The 18725-nt window shown below is 48.4% G+C and overlaps 1 protein-coding gene across 1 annotated transcript in view; it reads left to right on the top strand.

Moving 5' to 3' along the window:
- Nucleotides 1–18725, top strand: part of ITGA9 (integrin subunit alpha 9) — a 264746-nt gene that overhangs the window by 149138 nt on the left and 96883 nt on the right. The window contains exon 18 of the mRNA XM_070391612.1: nucleotides 15494–15644. Coding sequence (XP_070247713.1) covers nucleotides 15494–15644 — 151 coding nt within the window. The remainder of the gene's footprint in view (nucleotides 1–15493; nucleotides 15645–18725) is intronic.

The following is an 18725-nucleotide window of genomic DNA, read 5'->3' as shown; positions in this document are numbered from 1 at the left end:
GAGCCAAACCGGCTAGGGCCATTCCAGGTGATCTTGATCTGACAATGACGAGGCCGGTGGATGCTGTTGCTGCCACGCCCGGCTCCCATGGCTGTGCAGGAGCCACGTGCCCAGCTGTGTAAATGTTGGCTGCTAAGGGTTCACAGCTGTCCCACCTCTGGTCTGGAGAATGGCCCTCAGCTCATGGGAGCCCTCCTGCCTGGGAGGTTACACCCGTCCCCAGCAGCCCTCAGCCAGTGACTGACCGATCGGGGCACCAAAAGCCAGCCCCCTTGTGTCCGAGCGGGTAATTCCCTGCCGTGGCTCGTGCTGCAGAGCCCTGGTGTGAATTAGGCCAAGCAGACTCTGCGGAGACCACAGACGTGAGCAGCCCGTCCCCGCCCCACTGCTTGCCTCGCCCCCTGCTCCTCACAGCATCTCCCCATCACCCACCCGAATCCTTGTCATAGATGCTTCCAGGGGATCTGACCTGAGACCCTGGCAAATCAGACCTCACATATATGTACTTGTTTGTTCTCCGATCTGCTGGCCAGCAATCTCGTTTCTTTTTAGGACTGGGTTTCAAAAGGAAATCAAATCCAGTATTTATTGGATATTAACTCGGGGGGGGGGGGGCGGGGGGGGGAGAAGGGGGAAGGGGAGAGACAGTTGCTGGTGGGCTTTGTATCTGCTCACATGAAATTGGAGGGGGTTGGGCTTTTTCAAGACCAGGCCTTGAGTGATGTGGAGGAGGACCCTGTAGGTGGTGAGGGTTACTGCTGGTTGCTTTTTACCCGGGACTTGCTTTTAAAAGAGGGCTATCTAGCCCTCGCCAGTTGGGCTCAGTAGATAGAGTGTAGGTCCATGGACTGAAGGGCCCCGGGTTCGATTTTGGTCAAGAGCATGTATCAGGTTTGCAGGCTAGATCCCCCACCCGGGTCAGGGCACGTTCGGGAGGCAGCCAGTTGATGTGTCTCTCTCACATAGAACTCTCTCTCTCTCTCTCTCTCTCTCTTCCTTTCCCTTACACTCTCTCTAAAAATCAATGGAAAAACATCCTTAGGTGAGGGTTAACAACAACAAAAAGAGAGGCTATCCAGACACAAGGGACACCAGGGGAGCGGGCCGCCATGTGAGGGACGCCTTTCACTGAGTGTCCTCCCGGTGCAACCGAGAGCCAGTTCAGTCCTCAGGGCCTCAGGGAGCACGGGATGCTCGCGCGGAGTAGGCAGCCTTCCTGGCCAGGGGCACGGGGCTCTTTTTTGAGAATGTTTTCTGTGATAATGAGACCTGAACAAGAGGCGAATGCCACTGTTTCAGTTTACAGTTTCGTTTCTTTTTAAAAAAAAAAAAACATTTAAAATTTCTCATTTTTTTTTTTCTGGTGTGGGAAACACAATGTACCCTCCTAAGCAAGGAGAAGATTCTCATTCTCGTACCTCCCCGACCAACGTCCCGGGTTTTGAAGATGGCTCACTGTTGGTCCAGGGACGGTGGAGTTGAGATGAATGAAATCAGAGCCTCTTCTCACACACCTTGCGGAACTGCTGTTCTTCCCTTCCTCCCTGGTGTGAGGCTGAGCGCGCTGTCCCTGCCTCACCCTCCGCCACGTGGCCTGTTCTTCCCATCATTGCACAGTCCCTCACCTTCCCGGAGGAGAGAGGTCCTTATGGGTCCCTGTCCCCTCGCAGTCTGTGCATAGAATTCATGGGGTCTATGAACGTGGATCAGAAAACAATCGCATCCTCGTTTGCATTGACTTCCAATTGGAACTTCTCATCTTATTCAGTTACACATGTAGACAGCAAAGCCTCGGGATGTTTGCAGGACCTGTGACTGTCACCCACAGAAATCACTGATGTTTTCATATCTACTTGCCGTATGACAGAGATTTCTAACTATCATTTACATGCATCCCAACTTCACAGGGTGGTTTTTCGATCTGCCGCCCAATCTTACTAGTCAGTGCTATTTAAAAACAGCACATATTGCTATACCACACATTGAAAAATATAATTACCGTTGTATTTTCTGTGATTGGTTTCCTGGTTACCCTGTTTTTCAGTGTATGCATTTAAAAGCAATACTGTGAGAATGGGTCCATTCACTTTACTAGGCTGCGTAGAGTATCTGGTGGCACAACACACAGGCTAAAAACCCCCGTTCTAGAAGTTTCCCCCGAGTATGGGAAAAGATATACATTGGGGAAACCGATGTTTTGCTCCGCCTACTGGAGTAGACGAAAGATTTCTGCTGTGACGTTCAGAATTGAGACTTCATATTAAGGCTGCTGTCACGTTTTCCTGCCTCTGTGGCTCCCAGTGTCTACAGTACACCGATCAGGAAATGACCATTTATTTCTTGCTCTTGGCTTATGATTCATTAAAGACACAGGTGACTGCTCATCAGAGCTTTGATGAGCTCAAGAAAACAAGCGCTTCAGGCCCGAAGCAGAGAAACGGGCCCCGTGGTGAACGTGGCACCACTTGATGGGCAGATGGGCCCTTCGTGGTGGTTTGAGGTTCTGCGTGTGGCGTGTGCGTCCTTGTTTCTACCTTCACGGCCTCCAGACCCAGGAGGAAAGAGCTCCTTCCCCGTGGCCCCTGTGGCTGCTCACCTCACAGGAGAAAACGGTCCCAAATCCAGGGAGGCTTGTCATCTCAGTACATTTTATTGTCTGTGACCATGTACATCCCCCATTTGATTGTGGAGCTGGAATTAGGGTCGGGGACCATGGGAGTCATGCTCACTTGGTTCTCTTGAATTGTCTGGCCTGCCGGGGTCAGGGAGGTGCGCATCCCGCCCCCACCTCCTTGCATTTTGAGTGCGTAGTGGCCCCGTTGAGCGGGCAGCTCATGTGAGACATCGGTGGCACCGTGCCACTGCTGGGCCAAGCCATACATCGCCGCACACCATCCCTGTCTCATGACGTCAGGCCCCTGCGCAGCCCCCAGATCTGGGGAATTCCTCCGCCGCCCCGAGTATTCTTTGCCTTTAATCCAGTTGTTACAGTGAGTGAACCTCGCTGATTTGTTCCAGATGTTCCTGAGATTTAGTGATTCCGGAAACTACCCCTAAAGTAAAGGCTGATGAGGATTGGAATGCCTCTGTTCGCTGGGAACCAGCAGTTCTGTTCACAGTGAAACAGATGGGGCAGGAGGCAGGAGCCGGCGCTGCCTGGAGGGGCAGGGAGGGCCCTCTGGCCCCTCGGGTGCCCCCACGGAGGAGGAGGGCCTCTGCAGCCAGTACTGGTCCTGTCCCTCCATGAGTCAGTAAATGAGCCAGGCCCCGGGCCAGATTCATGCGAGTGACGTCAGCGAGGATATTGGGCGTATTGCTTTTTTAAAGTAACATTCGTTCATTATCTGAGTGTTGCTCGGGAAACCACTATTTTGGCGCGGACCACCTTAGTAAATGCTTTTCTCTCCTGATGGTTATAAAACTGGCCCAGGTGGGCACATAGGAGGGCGATAGAGGTGTTTCTGGCTCCGTGGAAGTGCTTTTCCAACCAGAAGTCCAGGCCCAGGCATCCTTTCCCTGCCCCGCTGTAAACCTTAATGGACGTGCCTTCCAGCGGGGCCTGGGGATTCCTATCTGGAGTTAATAACCGCATGGGTCTGTGTTGCATGATTCGAAGGGGTTTATAAAGCATGGTGAGAGGTGAAGCCCCTCTCCAACCGCAGGGCTTTAATAACCCACTTTTGGAAAAGATTAAAACCTGCATCCATGCACACGTATCGTCCAATTAGTGGTTGAGGCAGTATTTAAGGGCATGAACAATATGAGTATTAAAGCATATTTAAAATGAAAGCAGAACTCAATTAATCAAACTGTTGCTATTTAGATTTTTTTTTAAGTGTATTGGAAAGTAGACAAGTACCCAGTAGATGCTGGTGGAGGTCTGGGACATGCCGTGTAAGCACATCGACCCAGGGGTCCAGCTCAAGTCCAGCCAGTCGTCGGGGAGGGGGTTGCCAGGGAAACCAAAGGCAGGAGGGGAGGCTGAGCAGAGGCAGAGGGAGGGTGGGAACACCTGCGAAGCAATCTGGTCCAGATGTGGCGCTGAGCATTGAAGGAAGTGAAACGTATCGCGGGGTGTGAGGTGAGAGGATCCTGAGCGAGTCAGCGTGAGGGACATGGGATGGTGTAGAGCAGGCGGCTCAGGGCTGAGGCTGTAAACCACAGGGGCCATAGGATACCCACAGGACAAGACTGAGAGCTGGGCAGAAGAAACAACTCCCATCACTCTAGAACAGTGATGGCGAACCTATGACACGCGTGTCAGAGGTGACACACAAACTCATTTTTTTGGTTGATTTTTCTTTGTTAAATGGCATTTAAACATATAAAATAAATATCAAAAATATAAATCTTTGTTTTACTATGGTTGCAAATATCAAAAAATTTCTATATGTGACACGGCACCAGAGTTAAGTTAGGGTTTTTCAAAATGCTGACACGCCGAGCTCAAAAGGTTCGTCATCACTGCTGTAGAGTCTATTAAAGGCTAAACTAAGATTGGATTTCATTGTTCATGTATATTTAGTATCGCACCTTTTGGTGCAATATCCTGTTTGGATATCTTTTGGTGCTTTTTTTAAACCAAAAATGTTTTTGTTAAAACACACACACACACACACACACACAAGGGATATCTTTTTTTGCCACAATAACTAAAACCTTATAAATCAGGAGACTTTAGTGATTTTTTTATAGCAGTGAAAATAGGTATTTGGATTCTAAATAATTTATCAGGAAGATCTATGGCAATGCAAAGGAATAGGCAGTTACTAGCTGAAATGAGCCAGCAAGACAAAACGGTTTCCTATCCTTGTAGGAAAGAGAAATTTCGGAGCTTATTCTGGAACATTCTGGAACATTCCGTGAGAGCTGACTTCTTTGTAGTCTCCAGCTGGACTTCAAGGTTCCCTTGTCCAGAGTTCTGTCACAGGAGAGTGATTGTGTCTTGGGGGGAGGAGAGCCTCTTCAGCTGAGAGACAGGGACTGAGAATCAGAAAACCCTCATGTGTGACACTCACGTGTGCAGAATTGGGTGAGGGCATTCACCCTGGCATCTTGCCTCTAAAGGCTGGCATCGGCGGCTGCATTCTTTGGAGGTGTAGAAACGCGGGGGCTTTGAGAAGGGGTCTTTCTATTGTTGGTCCAGAGCACTAATTTTCTGTAAAGAGGAGCTTGCTATGTCACGGGGGGAGGCCTCGGGTGTGGCTCTTGGAATGCAGATGCTCCTGTGAGGACTCCAGGGGGCTTTGGGGCAGCTCTCAGATGCAAGCAATGGGCTTGATGGCACAAGCTCCCAGCCCGGGGAGGTGAACAGAGGCTGTGGAGTAAACTCCACAACATCAGGCGTATCGACAGCTGCCTTCCTATGTTGGGAAGCCGAGGGCAGTTCCTTACTGAGTACATATCCTCCAGAGATGGGCTCAGAGATTGTGTTCGCTGCCGTCCATTGCTTCTTGAATTTATCCCTGATCATTCTCTCTAAAATGGATTGCCTGATAGAAGCTCAATATATGTACCCCTCAGATTCAGCAAGGGTACTGTCCCATGTCCTACCTTGTGGTGCCCTGTTTTAACATTCAGAATGATTAACAACCTCCTCTTACCCTGGGCACACCTGCCTTTAAGAGCCCTTGGCAGCCATGCACAACCAGGACAGCGCCCCTGTGTAACCCACGGGCAGTCAGCCCTGGGTCAGGGGTGTGTTTGGCCGCCCACACCGACATGTGGCAGGACCATGAGGCCCGAGGGGGCTGGAACCATCGGTGGACACGGAGACCGTGGCACTTGGGAAGGATCTTTCTGACAGTTGCTAAAGAAGGGAAGTGACCAGGATATGGCTCACAAGGGATGGTAGGGTGTCTCCAGGGCCTTGGGCCCCTTCCAGACAATTAGAGATAACAGGACTAACTAACGGTGCTGATCTGCCTGCCACGGGCCTCCCTGGCTGGCTCCTTCTCCCGTTCATCAAGCTGCATCTCCCGTTCATAGGACCCTGCAGCGGGCACGGTCAGCGCTGCCAGTGTCCCTGCTACCCTGTGTTCAGGCCTGGTGCTCAGCTCCAGTAACGGCCTCTCTGGCTGCCCTGCCCACCAGGCAGAGGTGCTGGGAACGATGCCCTCCCTTCCCCACAGCAGCCCTCAACCGATGACTGCAGGCAGCACATAAATGCCTCCCTCACCAGTGAGGTTTATTTGCACAGTGAACCACTTTGGGCTTCAGATGTTGGTGAAACTCAAAATTACTTTGTGGGGCAGACAAGCACACATGTGGTACGCCTTTTCTTTTGTGACATTTCACAGTACTCATTACTGCATGTCACAAGCAAGTGAGTTTGCAAGGCTAAATATTACCCATTTTATTTTTACCCAAATTTGTTTTATTTTCCCTTGACCTCTCCTTTGCAAGTAACATGAGCAAACATGTACCATCGGAGATTAATCACAAATCAAACATATTGTATTGTTAAAAGCAAAATACGTAGAATTTACTGAGAGTCTTAGAGAGTCCTGACCAGTAGACACATACTACAAACCACATATGCAATTTATAATTTTCTGGTGGCCACATTGAAACATTAAAGTGAAGCTTGTAAAACACATTCTTATAGATAGCAAAAATAACGTAGCAAAAAGTCAGGTAAACGTGTAATTAATATTAAAACAATGATTGAGATGTTTTTTTACATCCTTTCTTGTTTTATTGTGCTAAGCCTTAGAAAGCTGATGTGCATTTCATACCTAATGCAGACCTACAATACTTCAAGTGCTCAAAGCCATAGGTGACCAGTGGCCACCATATTGAGCAGCCTGGGCTTAGAACTGGAACGTGTACTTCAGCGTCGTCACGCAGTAGGTGAGGGCGCTGAGGTCATTGTGCACCGGTTGCATCCTCATTGGCTGAGGGCTGCTCCGGGGCTGTCAGGAGCTTGATTCTTTGTCACTTTGCTGGCCTGCAGGGAAAAGTCCTTCAGCAAAAGATGGGGATCGAATTGCAGCCTGTGCAGACTGCAAGTGATAAGACCCCAGGGGACAGGGGTAGAACCACCCATAATGTACTCCATTTTGTAAGACCTTCACTTCAGTGCCTTGTTATTTATTAACAAAGTACTTTCAGCTCACCTGACATTGGTGACTCAAGATAACATGGTTCAGTTCACTGGCCTAGAGGATCAACCCAAAACTCTGACGTCCGAAGTCCATGGGAATCTGGATGCATTCTGCGTAACCTGCTGGCCTCCCATTCATCTTACTGCTAAGGAAGTCCTTTTCCTGCTGCTTTCCACGTTATTTCTGAGTCACCTCCACTCATTTATCTGTAGTTGATTGTTTCCTCTGCCCGGAATGTACTTCCTGTTTCTCTGCTCCTCATTCTTTAAGATGTGACTCAAGCCCTGGCTGGTGTTGCTCAGCCTGTGGACCGGAGCGTCTCGGGGTTCGATTCCCAGTCAAGGGCATGTACCTGGGTTGCAGGTTTGATCCCCCACCCCAGCTGGGGTGTGTGCAGGAGGCAACCAATCGATGTGTCTCTCTCACATCCATCTCTCTCCTCTCATTCTCTCTCTCCCCTTCCTCCCTCCCTTCTACTCTCTCTTAAAATCAGTGGGAAAAATATCGTCTGGTTTGGATTAACAACAACAAAAGATGTGGCTCAATTCCTACATCTCACGGGGAACTCCTTAGGGGAACTTCCATCTACAGTGATTCCTTCCCTCTGGATTTCTCTTGCACCTTGTCCTGCACCTGTTCTTCAGCATGACTTGTGTTCACTTGTGGTATATTTCCTTCACGTTGTAATCAGTTTATTTGGTATTTTTTGTTCCTGGCCCTCATAGGAAGACGTCAGATGAGCAACTGTGGTTTTATGGGGTTTTCGTGTTTGTAAGTTTAAGCTCTAGTAGTGGACAGACTGATAGTTATCAACAAAGCCCCGAGGCGATGGCCCACAGAGGAGCTGAAGGTATCTGGAACCATCCTGAGCGCCTCCACCAACTTCAAGGACAATTGTCAAGCAGAAAGGGAAGCACCTCAGATAGCTTTTATAAATTGATGGCACCTTCCAATATTCTCAATGTTTTAAATGCTAAGAAGGCAAACACAATTTCATTTCTCGTCTTAGTACAGCCAGATAAGCTTTATGTGAATTATATACAGTTTTGTCGCATTTTCCTGTATTTTAGGAACAGAGGGAGGAACGCTGGACCAGGAGTTAGGAGGTCTATCTGGCTTTGCCACTGTCTGCTGAGAAGCCACGGGAAAGTAGTTAACTCCTTGGCCTTTATCTGTGAAGTGATGGATCTGGTGGGCTGCCATCCAGCTGCCAAATTCCATCTCTGGTTTTATGTCTGCCCACTTTTAAGACTAGGAAGCATGGTCTGTGATTTTTAAATTGCAGTGGCTATCATTGATGCCGTGGCTTTTCTGACACAATGTTGAGGATATCTGTGATTTGTGGGATGCTGAATCCTTCCTCAGGAAGGCTGCCCCCGATTTTGACATTTCTCAATTTTGGCATTACACGCCCTTTACTGGAATCGAACCCAGGACCCTTCCGTCTACAGGCTGACTCTCTCACCACCGAGCCAAACCGGCCAGGACCACGAAGTCCTTTTAAATATGATTTCCATGAATGAAAAACCTAGGGATTGTGTGTGTGTGTGTGTGTGTGTGTACAATCAATCTTAGCAACATTTTTATTGGCAGGGCTATCGTCCCATTAATTGTAGGACTCATAATTTGCCTCCTTAGTAATACCTTTGTGGTCTCATAACATAAAGGGTCTCATAGGGATGCTTCCTCTTCTCTCTGGTCAGCACATAGCACACATTGATATCATGTCTTACATGTTTGCTTCCTCCACTAGACGGTGAACTCTTTGAGGTCTGGAAACTGTATCCCTGGTACCTAAGTTGGGAAGGTAGTTTTTTTTTTTTTAAAGTAATGGGTGGATGGATGAATAAATGACTAGAAAAAGAAGGGAGGGAGCAAGGGAGGGTGGGAAGATGGAAGGAAGAAGGCAGGAAGGAAAAATGGATGAATTTGGCTGCCTTGTATGATTCTCCTAGTTGTCATGATCAAATATAGTTGCAGTTGACAAGTGTAATATCATCAATAATAATGATGATGTGGCAAGAAGATTTTAAAACTAGAAATACAGTTGACCAGAATGTACTTGGTTAACTCCTGAATTTACGTCTGTTGCTCAGGCTAGTTTAAAACTAGCAGCAAGAGAAAATAGAAGTATTATATTTTATGGAAGGTAGGATTTAACCACAGATTATTTAAATAAGGTCCTTTTCAATATTTCTAAGACTTATATTTCGAAGACTTACGGAGGATCAAAAATGATCCAATGGAAAATCCGTTTTTAAGCACCATTAAGCTAGTTTAGTTTCTTCCCTTAGCATCTTCACAAAAAATTACCTGAATAAAATTCTTTCCATGGTGGTAGAAGGGGAAGAATTTAGTTTAGTGGCCTTCGTGGTTCAGCATATGATGATTGGTATGGGAATGTATTGCATGTTCCCAACAAGGAACTTTGAGGGGTACGCACTCTTAATGGGAGGGGGTGAGTGAGGGCACACAACAAATTCTACAGTGACCCTCAGGCATCACTCATCCGCCAAGATGGTGGCAGTCACAGCTGACATTTGGAGTACGGGGTGGATGGTGCCAAAGCCAACATTTTCAAAACCAGCTGCCGTGAGATGTATTAGGACAGTTATAGTTGTTATTTTTTGATAACAAAGGAGCAATGTGTTTCCAGCCGGCCCCAGATGTGTGGTAAGATAAGCTTTCTAGAAACTACAGTTGGTTCTCATGTTGACTCTTAGTAATGCTGTTCTATCAAAGCACATCGGAGTGGTAGGTGTTCAGAGTAATATGACCCGCTTTAAAGACTGCACAAGCAAATTAAAATTAATGGGAATTTTTTTTTTCTGGGAATACAATTTCTTGAAAATTAGAAAGATTGTTCTTTACTGAATAAGTGAGCACCAGGGGGATTGTTTGGCATTCCCTGTGCCTGGTTGTTTTACTCTTTCAACAGTCCTGTCAGAGGTTGGTCTTCAAGAAGTCCTGTTCTTTTCAGATGTCACAAAAAGATGTTCTTGCCAAAGCCCTTCCCGGCCGAGATGGAATTGATATAAGAGCTGTAGCTCAGACAGCCTTCATGCCCATGGAAGTTTGGCACTGACTTCAGCTCAGCCCCCAGATAGCTGTGCTTCCCTCTGTGTGTTTGTGGGGTTTGCGGCGGGGGGGGGGCGGGGCGGGGCAGAGGGGACAGCTCAGCTTCTTCCTCTGCAAAATGCAAAGGTTGAGCTGATGATCTTCTTGTGGGGATGGTGTGCGTGTTCATTCATTCATTGCACAAGGGTTTGTTGAGCACCTACAGAATGCCAGGCACAGCTCTGTCACTGGGGATTCAGTAATGAGCAAAACCAGACAGGGCCCTTGCTCCCTGGTGCTTGGATCCTAATGGGAGAGAGACAGCTCTTAATCAAACATCCGCACAAGTAAATGTGTCATCACAACATTGGTTGGTGCTGGGAAGGACAGTCGAGCACACGGGGCCGGAAGGGGTCATAACAGGGAGATTTATTTCACCGGGAGGGAGATCCGAAAGGGCCTCCTGGGCATGGCAGGTCAGGGGCTGGAGAACATGGGCTGCGATGGCGAGGGGTGGGCTTTGAAGGCCTAGGAGGCACCGAGTTCGAAGCCAGCACAGCCCCTTGGCCAGTCACCTTATCTCTCTGCATCTCCATTTCCTCGTCTCTAAAAATGGAACTAACATCAGGAACCTTTCATGGCGTCGTCAGGTTTCAGAAGGGTGACATGTTTGAAAGTACCCAGCACCTGACAAATTACATTTCATTTCTAAGAATAGCTTTGGAAACAGAGATGTTCTGTTTTATACTTGGGTTTCTCGCTGTGAAGAAGGAGTGACGCAGCTTTGAGACCCTCGTTTTTAGCAAGCCTGAGTTCACAGTCTGCCCCGGAAGGTGCCTGGCTTCCCTCAGTCACGGAGCCGTGTTTGAGTCACTTGACTTGGAGACCCCAGGGATGGCCTTGCTGCATGATCATGTGACAGAGGTCTACGCGCTGGGGGCTGGCAGGAGGTTAGGCGTCGCTGGCCTGATCCCTTGCCATGTACACACAAGGAAAAGTGGCTGACTGAATAGTAAAACTGGAATAAGGAGGCAGCCCCCTGCCCCACGGTCCGTGCTTTTTTGTAGTGTCTCTGTTTCAGATTCCTTTTGGAAACTGCGGATGCTCTCTGAGGCCACTGAGCTACTTGTGCGTGGCCTATGCAATTCCTTCTCGAGATAAAGCAAGGTTAGCGCTCTCTCTGTCATAACTCCTCAAGGCCTGAAGATTACTCCTTTAATCTTACAAAAGCAAACGCAAGGACAGAAATAACCCATCAATTGTTTAAAGTTAAAGTGACCAACAATAATAAATAATTGCCACATAGCTGGAGGTCAGGGTCGTAATTTATTGGAGGCCATTCAGGAATTTGAAACTTTCCTCTGAGTTAATTTTTCACGTCTTGTTTGGATCCTTAGAGCTCTTGCTTCCAAAAAAAATCGAGACCATCAGATCTCTCCTTGCACATGTTATTCTTGTTGACATGCCAGGCACTCAGGAAAGTGAGGTCCCCTCTTCTTGGATGAGTAATGAGGATTCCTCCCCCCCGCCTCCCCCAACATCTGTATTTCAAAGTATTTTAGCCTACTGAGATTTTGGATAGTCCTCTTGTCTTTCATGTTCTACTAGCTATCTCAGTGGCTGCAAACAACAACAAACATGTGCTGGCTAATTTAAACAGAAAAGGAGCCCTGGCCAGTGTGGCTCAGTTGATTGAGCGTCATCCCATGCACCAAAAGGTCACCGGTTCGATTTCCGGTCAGGGCGCATGCCTGGGTTGCCGGCTTGATCTCCAATAGAAGGCATGCAGGAGGCAGCCGATCGATGTTTCACATCAGTGTTTCTCTCTCTCTCCCTCTTTCTCTAAAATCAATAAAAACATATTTTAAAAAGAAAACAGAAAAGGAATATATTGGAAGGGTAAGAGGCTGGTTCAGAGCTTAGCCAGGAAAGCTGGAGAACCGTCATTACCGGAGACAAAGGAGGCAAGCCTTAGCTCAGGATGCCACATCAGGGCTCTCAATCCTCCGTGGTCACCTCAGATGTTTCACAGGGCTCTGGTGCCTTTGGGAAACTCAAAATTCATGAGTTAGGAGCTTCTGCTCACCACACTGAGGCTACTTGACCATCCTTAGATCACATGACTGCACTTCAGTGCTCACACTTTAGCAACCAACCCTAACCCTTTCTTCTGATGGGCCCCTCCCACTTATCTTGAGACATCACAGGAAGGTGTCAGGATGTGGAGCAGCCAAAAATATCAACTATCCATTACACAAACCCTCATATGCTTAACCACATCTTCCATTAACTGGTTAGCCAATCAGAGACTGGCCATCATATGAATTTATCTTGTCCAAAGTTCACATCACATAATAATCATCAGTTTCATGTACAACAACATTGTCATCCTCCTCCTCACTGTCATTCTCATCCCCATCATGCTCATCCCCAGCATCATCCCATTGGTAGCCCACTCACTCCCACTCTCCTGGGCTGCCATTTCCCTCCTTCCCGCCCCTCAAATGTTCCCTCCTCATCCTCCTCCTTCTCCTTCCCAGTCATTGACTCAGCTTTATTTCACTGCAAAGTGGAAGGAATCTTAGGGAATCTTGTCTTGTTTCTAACAGCCATCTATTAACACATCTGTGCCATATGGGCCTTTTTCTCACTTCATACCAGCTGAGGCCAGCCCCCCCTCCCCCATTTGTTCAAAACCATCCAGCAATTGTCCCCTGTCATGTCATCATTAATTGTTCTCTCTCTAATAGATCCTTCCCATTAATATGTAAATATACTAAGATAATTTCCATCTTAATCCCCCCTTTGTAGAAAAAGTCCTCCAAGTAGTTGACCGTACTCACTGTTTCCGTTTATTCTCTTCCTACAGCTCTTAAACCAATTCCAATCAAGCTTTCATCCCAATCACTCCACTTAAGTCATTCTTAACAAGATCACCAATGACCTCTGAATGGCGAATTCCATTGGCCAGTTCTAATTCATGTTATTTTTACCTCTCTGCCACGTTTGACAAAATCGATTACTCCTCCCTTGAAACACATCTTCTGTGGCCAGTTTGATACCCTCTCACCTGGTTTCTCTCCTGTCTCCCTCGCCACTCTTTTTCAATCTCCTTTGCTGGTTCCTCCTCATCTCCAACTCCTACATATGATACCTCTTCTCTATCTACACAGGTTCCCTGGTGATATAGCTAATCCATCCCAAGTATATACCTCCAGCCAGACTCCTCCTTCAACTCCAAACTTGGGCATCCAACTATCTCAACATCTTTTTGCTGGGGTCCTGCCCCAGCAGGTCCAGGGGTCCCCAAAGGTGTGGACGGAGTCGGCGAAGAAGGAATGACACGGAGACAGCGTTCAGTTGATCAGCAGCCTAGCCAGGATCTCTAGCCAGGAACTCCAGCCAAGTTCTGGTCAGGATCTCCAGTGAAGTTCTGGTTTGGAACTCCAGCGGAAGTTCTGGCCAAGTTCAGGTCTGGACCTCCAGCGAAGTTCTGGCTAAGAGCTCCGGCCAAGTTCTGGTGCCATGTTCTCTCACTAGGTTCTCCAGCCAGGTTCTCCAGGTTCTCCAGCCAGGTTCGGTTGCCAGGTTCTTTAGCCAGGTTCTCCAGCCAGGTTCTGTCCAGGATCTTTTGCCATGTTCTCTTGCTAGGTTCTGTCTCTAGGTTCTGTGTAGGATCTCCAGCCAAGTCCTGTCTCTAGGCTCTCTCTCTAGGTTCTGTCTCTAGGTTCTTCAGCCAGGTTCTCTCGCTAGGTTCTGTTTCTAGGTTCTTCAGCCAGGTTCTCTCGCTAGGTTCTGTGTTCTGTTGTCTTGTTACATCTGTTTTTATACCAGTTGATTTTAATCCTATCAATTTCTATTCCAAAGGATAGGGTGTTTCTTATCTCCATCCCAGGGAGTAAAGATTATGTAGCTCAAGGGTGATTGTTTGTAGTTAAAGTGATTAACTACCCGCCTTAGTTAAGGAGTTTTACTGATTTATTCCCTTCCTTAGTCCTGTTAATCCCTAACTCCAGGGAAAAATCCCCACCTGGGGAAACAACCTTTCTCAGAGAGGTGACCTTGGTTAAAACACATAGCGCCCAAGAAGGGGAGCAAACATATTAAGAACAGTATGCCATATATGCCAGGTCCCTTGAAACATATGCTGTACAGATGTTTCTTCCCTGCAACGACTGTGTCAAGCAGCAAGGATGGACCGGCTCCCAGCATCTTTTCTTAAAAATCCAAGTAGTATTTAGATTTTCCCTACTGAACTTCTATACCCATAGCCTTTCTGATCTCAATAAAAGACAACTCTTCCCTTCTAGTTGTTGAATCTAAAATCTTTGCAGCCATCCTTGACTCTCCTGTTAAGGATCCCTAACACCCCTCATCCATGCATGAGCAAAACCTGTTGGCATATCCTTTGAAACATATCCAGAATATGACTTCTCACTACCTCAGCTTTTACCATCATGGTCAGGTGTGTCATCTTCTCACACCTGGGTTATTGCAAGAGCTCCCTAACCAGGCTTCCTTATTTCCTCTGACCACTCCCTCCACACACTGTTCTCATCATGGGCAGTGCGAGCCTTTAAACATGGAGGTCATCACAATGGTCCTCCACTCAGAGCTCTGCACAGGCTCCATCTCAGTCAAACCAAGATCCTTCTGATGGCCCAGCGATGCCCTCCATGATCTGCTTGCCCCTAATGCCTTCGCCTCTCTAAGCCCATTTCCTCCCACTCCACCCCTCGCTCACCCCTCTTTGCCACACTGGCCTCCTTGCCAGCCTTAGAACATTTGAGGCACAACTTTCCCTTGGCTAGTTCCCAGGGATCTTTGTATCTTGCTCCCTTTCTTCTTTTAGATTTGTACTGAGAGCTCACCTCATCAGTGCGGCTTCTGTGTGTTTGCTTCTTTGTGTCTGTGTTTTCTGCCTCTCTGACGCCACAAGAAGGCAAGAACGCTTGTAGAATAGTAATGAGGGGCAGGTAGGAGGTGCTCCAAAAATATTTTAATGAATCAATGTCTGATTGGATTCCATGCCTAGGCTATTAAATGTCTTATAATTTTCCAAGTTGGATGTACAAGATTTCATGTGAGCCCCGGAACAGCCTAGTGAGATAGGCAGGACAGAACCTTCATGGGCTTAGCTGAAGAACCCAAGGCTCATGGGATCTGATCGCCCAAGGATGCATGGCTGCTGCATGGGGTGCCTGGGACTTGTAGTTGTGATGCTAGTGGCGTTCCTGCCCCCCTCCCGCAGCCACCCCACAATGAGTCATGTTTTATTATTGAAAGCTGAAAGCTTCAGGGTATTAATGGCTGTTCATTTTTCATTGCAGCATTGATGAGAAAACCCCCTATCTGGCTTTGGGGGCTGTGAAGAATATCTCCATAAACATCTCCATCTCCAACCTCGGCGACGATGCCTATGATGCCAACGTGTCCTTCAATGTTTCCCGGGAGCTCTTCTTCATCAACATGTGGCAGAAGGTAAGGAGGGCACCCGAAAGAGAGCCTTTGGTCCACCTGGTGCATCTGCTGACTTGCATCATAGCTCAGAAGGTGCAGTGATTGTGCAAAGACTATTTTGCTACGTGGAGTATCCTCTGGGACTGTTAGGATACTTTTCCGTCTGGACTTAGAAAGTATGTTGGTACCGCCAGAGAAGAAACTATATAGATACCTACAAAGGGACGGGGCAGAATCGATGCCCTCCATTGGTTTTACCCGTTCTCTCCTGTGGAACCCTGTCCATATGGTTTTATGTCTGGCTTCTTCCCCGCGATGACATGGTCACTGTCTCCCGCACGCGCATGTTCCAGAGAGTCCGTGTTAGGCCAGTAGTTGTGAAAAACAAGATAAGAGATGAGGACGGATAGCAGCCTCGCATGCTTGTTATCTGCCCTTGATGTTTTCATTAGAGGGTCATGTTCATCAGCCTACACTTTGGCGCATTTATTTATTCCTGGCATATCTGAGTGAATTGAGGAAGTTAAATTATTTCCATGAATTGAGTGAGCTTTTAAGAGTGGATTCATTTATTTGAATGGATTGGAGTTTAAGTAGCATGACTCAGAAAGGGAGGAGGAGCTGGGATTCTCGCCTGTTTTATCCTCCAATGTTTCCTTCAATGGATCATCTTTGGGGAGAAAGAACAGGCCTTCTCGGCGGGCCACCGGAGAATGGGTGGATTTAAACAGACCTCACCCCACCCCGTGGCTGCTCTAACTGTTGACAGGGTTCCAATGGGAATTTTTGCAGCTTTTCATAGTGTTTACAGCCTTGAACTGCAGTGCTTTGATCTCTGTGTTAAAATGGAACCAAAATCACTTTCTAAGGAAAACCTTCGCCCTGCCCACAGATGAGTGCTGGATGCCCCTTCAAACCTTATTTCTGCTCAGGCACATGTCCTGCCAGACTCAGGAGTTCTGACAGGGTTGTGCCAGTCTTGCCCAGCATAGGGGGCAACTGAAGCATTTAGAGCCATCTAGAATGGCAGCGCCCCACGAACTTTCCCAGGGACCATCCCAAACTCTCTGCTGTTTAATCGGTTCAGGAGCTCGGGGGTTGGGGGAGGCTGCGGGAAGAGCATGCGTTCCATTCACCTTCCGGACCCTAAGAATTGTCCCTGGTTTAGGCTCTGCCCTGTCATGAGAGAACCAAGTACCTAGAGCAGTGGTTCTCAACCTTCTGGCCCTTTAAATACAGTTCCTCATGTTGTGACCCAACCATAAAATTATTTTCGTTGCTACTTCATAACTGTAATGTTGCTATTGTTATGAATCTTAATGTAAATATCTGATATGCAGGATGGTCTTAGGCGACCCCTGTGAAAGGGTCGTTCGACCGCCAAAGGGGTTGTGACCCACAGGTTGAGAACCACTGACCTAGAGGGTTTCAGGACCTCTGGTTACACACAGAATACCGAAAGCAGTATTTTACAGTAAATACATAATTTGAAAGATTAAGAATAAGCTTCTAATATCCGTTATGCCATAAAAATGAGAGAAGAAACTTCATCTCGGCACTCCTCCTGCTTCGCATTCTTCAGAATGGAGTCCAGAGTCCTCAGCTGTTCACGGGGGGCCATGCTGAGCCTGGGCCTTCTTGCCCTCCACCCCCACAGCCTCATTGTTTACCGTCCCCCCCGCCCACCCCCCTCCCCCCCCCCACACACACACACCGGAATCCAGGCAGAATGTAGTACAGAAGTTGCCCTTGCCCTGGGCTCTGCTCCAAACCTCAGCTCAGGTGTGACTGAGGCCAGTGCCTCCATGGACGGCACCGGTGATGTGGGTGGATGGCTGGGTGCACGGATATCCCTCTTGTCCAAAGTCCCAAAGCACCTGGGAGCCCAGGCCTCCGAGGTGTCCAGTCTTCTCTGTCATCACACAATTATTGGCATCCGAGTTTCTGAGCCTGAACCAAAGGTATCCCCTGGGATGGATTTTTCTAGCCGAACACGGGCTGCTTTCATAGATGCGTGCTGGTTCTTTCCTGTCGCGGAGGCTGCTGCTAGAAGCCTGGTGCGCACATGGGTGAGCGTCCGCTGACTTGCCTCTGGCCTGTATCACGCTAACTTGAAAACACTCCATAAAATAGGACTTAATTTGTCGGTGGCTACCCGGCCGGTTGATTGGCCGCCTGGTGTGTGCTGTCTGGCTGGAGCTCAGCACGTAATGGTCACTTAATGGTCTCCTGCAGAGCAATGGGAGGGGGCTCCGAGGGGTGGGGCAGGGGCGCACAGCTAAAAGGAGAAGAGGGAAGAAGAAAGAAAACAGTTTGGAGCCCCTGCATCACACAACTCCAGGGTCACATTCACGCTGGGTTCTATGTGAGGGACCCCTCAGACCACAGTCCACAGAAAATAATGTGAACGGTGGCCCTGGAACTGTACAGACAGGTGGCCCTGGCATCGAGATGAGGTCAAGTTTAATTTCTGGCTGTGGTGCCTGTTGGCACAAACGGCTTTGGCTCCTGTTGCCTCTGTGGAACGGAACGGGTTGATTTGGACAGCAGTTGTTAAGTACCTGCTAAGGGCCAGGCAGCCACCCGCTGTTAGGAGACACAAGGATGGGTAAGATCTGGTTCCCGCTCCCAGGGGGCTCCCAGCCTGGTGAGTGGAAGGTGCGTCAGCAAGCAGTAGGAGCACAGGGTGCCAGCTGCTCTGCAGAGGTGCTGAGAAGTTGCTTTGAAGCACAGACGTGACAAGGGTGAAGCAAGTGGTCACTGCTTGGGATGGACAAAATCCTGCGATAAAGGCTTACGGTGGATGGATGGGCCTCTGAAAAGTTGGTGTCAACATTCAGAGCTAAGGTGGGTGGGTGGGGTGGTCCATCCATCTGGGTGGTGAAGGAGTGAGCTGGGCAGGTACAGGGGTGAGAGGGCAGAGGAGAGCAAAGGAGGAGAGGCAAGAGAAACCCAGCAGGGTGGAAGGAGGCTGCCCATGTGGGACAGCGGGCCAGTAACGTTCCCCGTGGGGGTGACCTCAGGACGTTATAGGAATGCTGATGGCTGAGGTTGCTTATCAGGTAGGAATCCTGCTCTCTTGAATGCCTCAGGTGACCAAGG

The sequence above is a fragment of the Myotis yumanensis genome, unplaced genomic scaffold (assembly GCF_028538775.1).
Source record: "Myotis yumanensis isolate MYYU_CA2020_CCGP unplaced genomic scaffold, mMyoYum1.0.hap1 SCAF_14, whole genome shotgun sequence".
Taxonomy (NCBI): Eukaryota; Metazoa; Chordata; class Mammalia; order Chiroptera; family Vespertilionidae; genus Myotis; species Myotis yumanensis.
The sequence above is the reverse complement of the archived record's forward strand: the minus strand, read 5'-3'. Positions and strand labels throughout refer to the sequence as shown.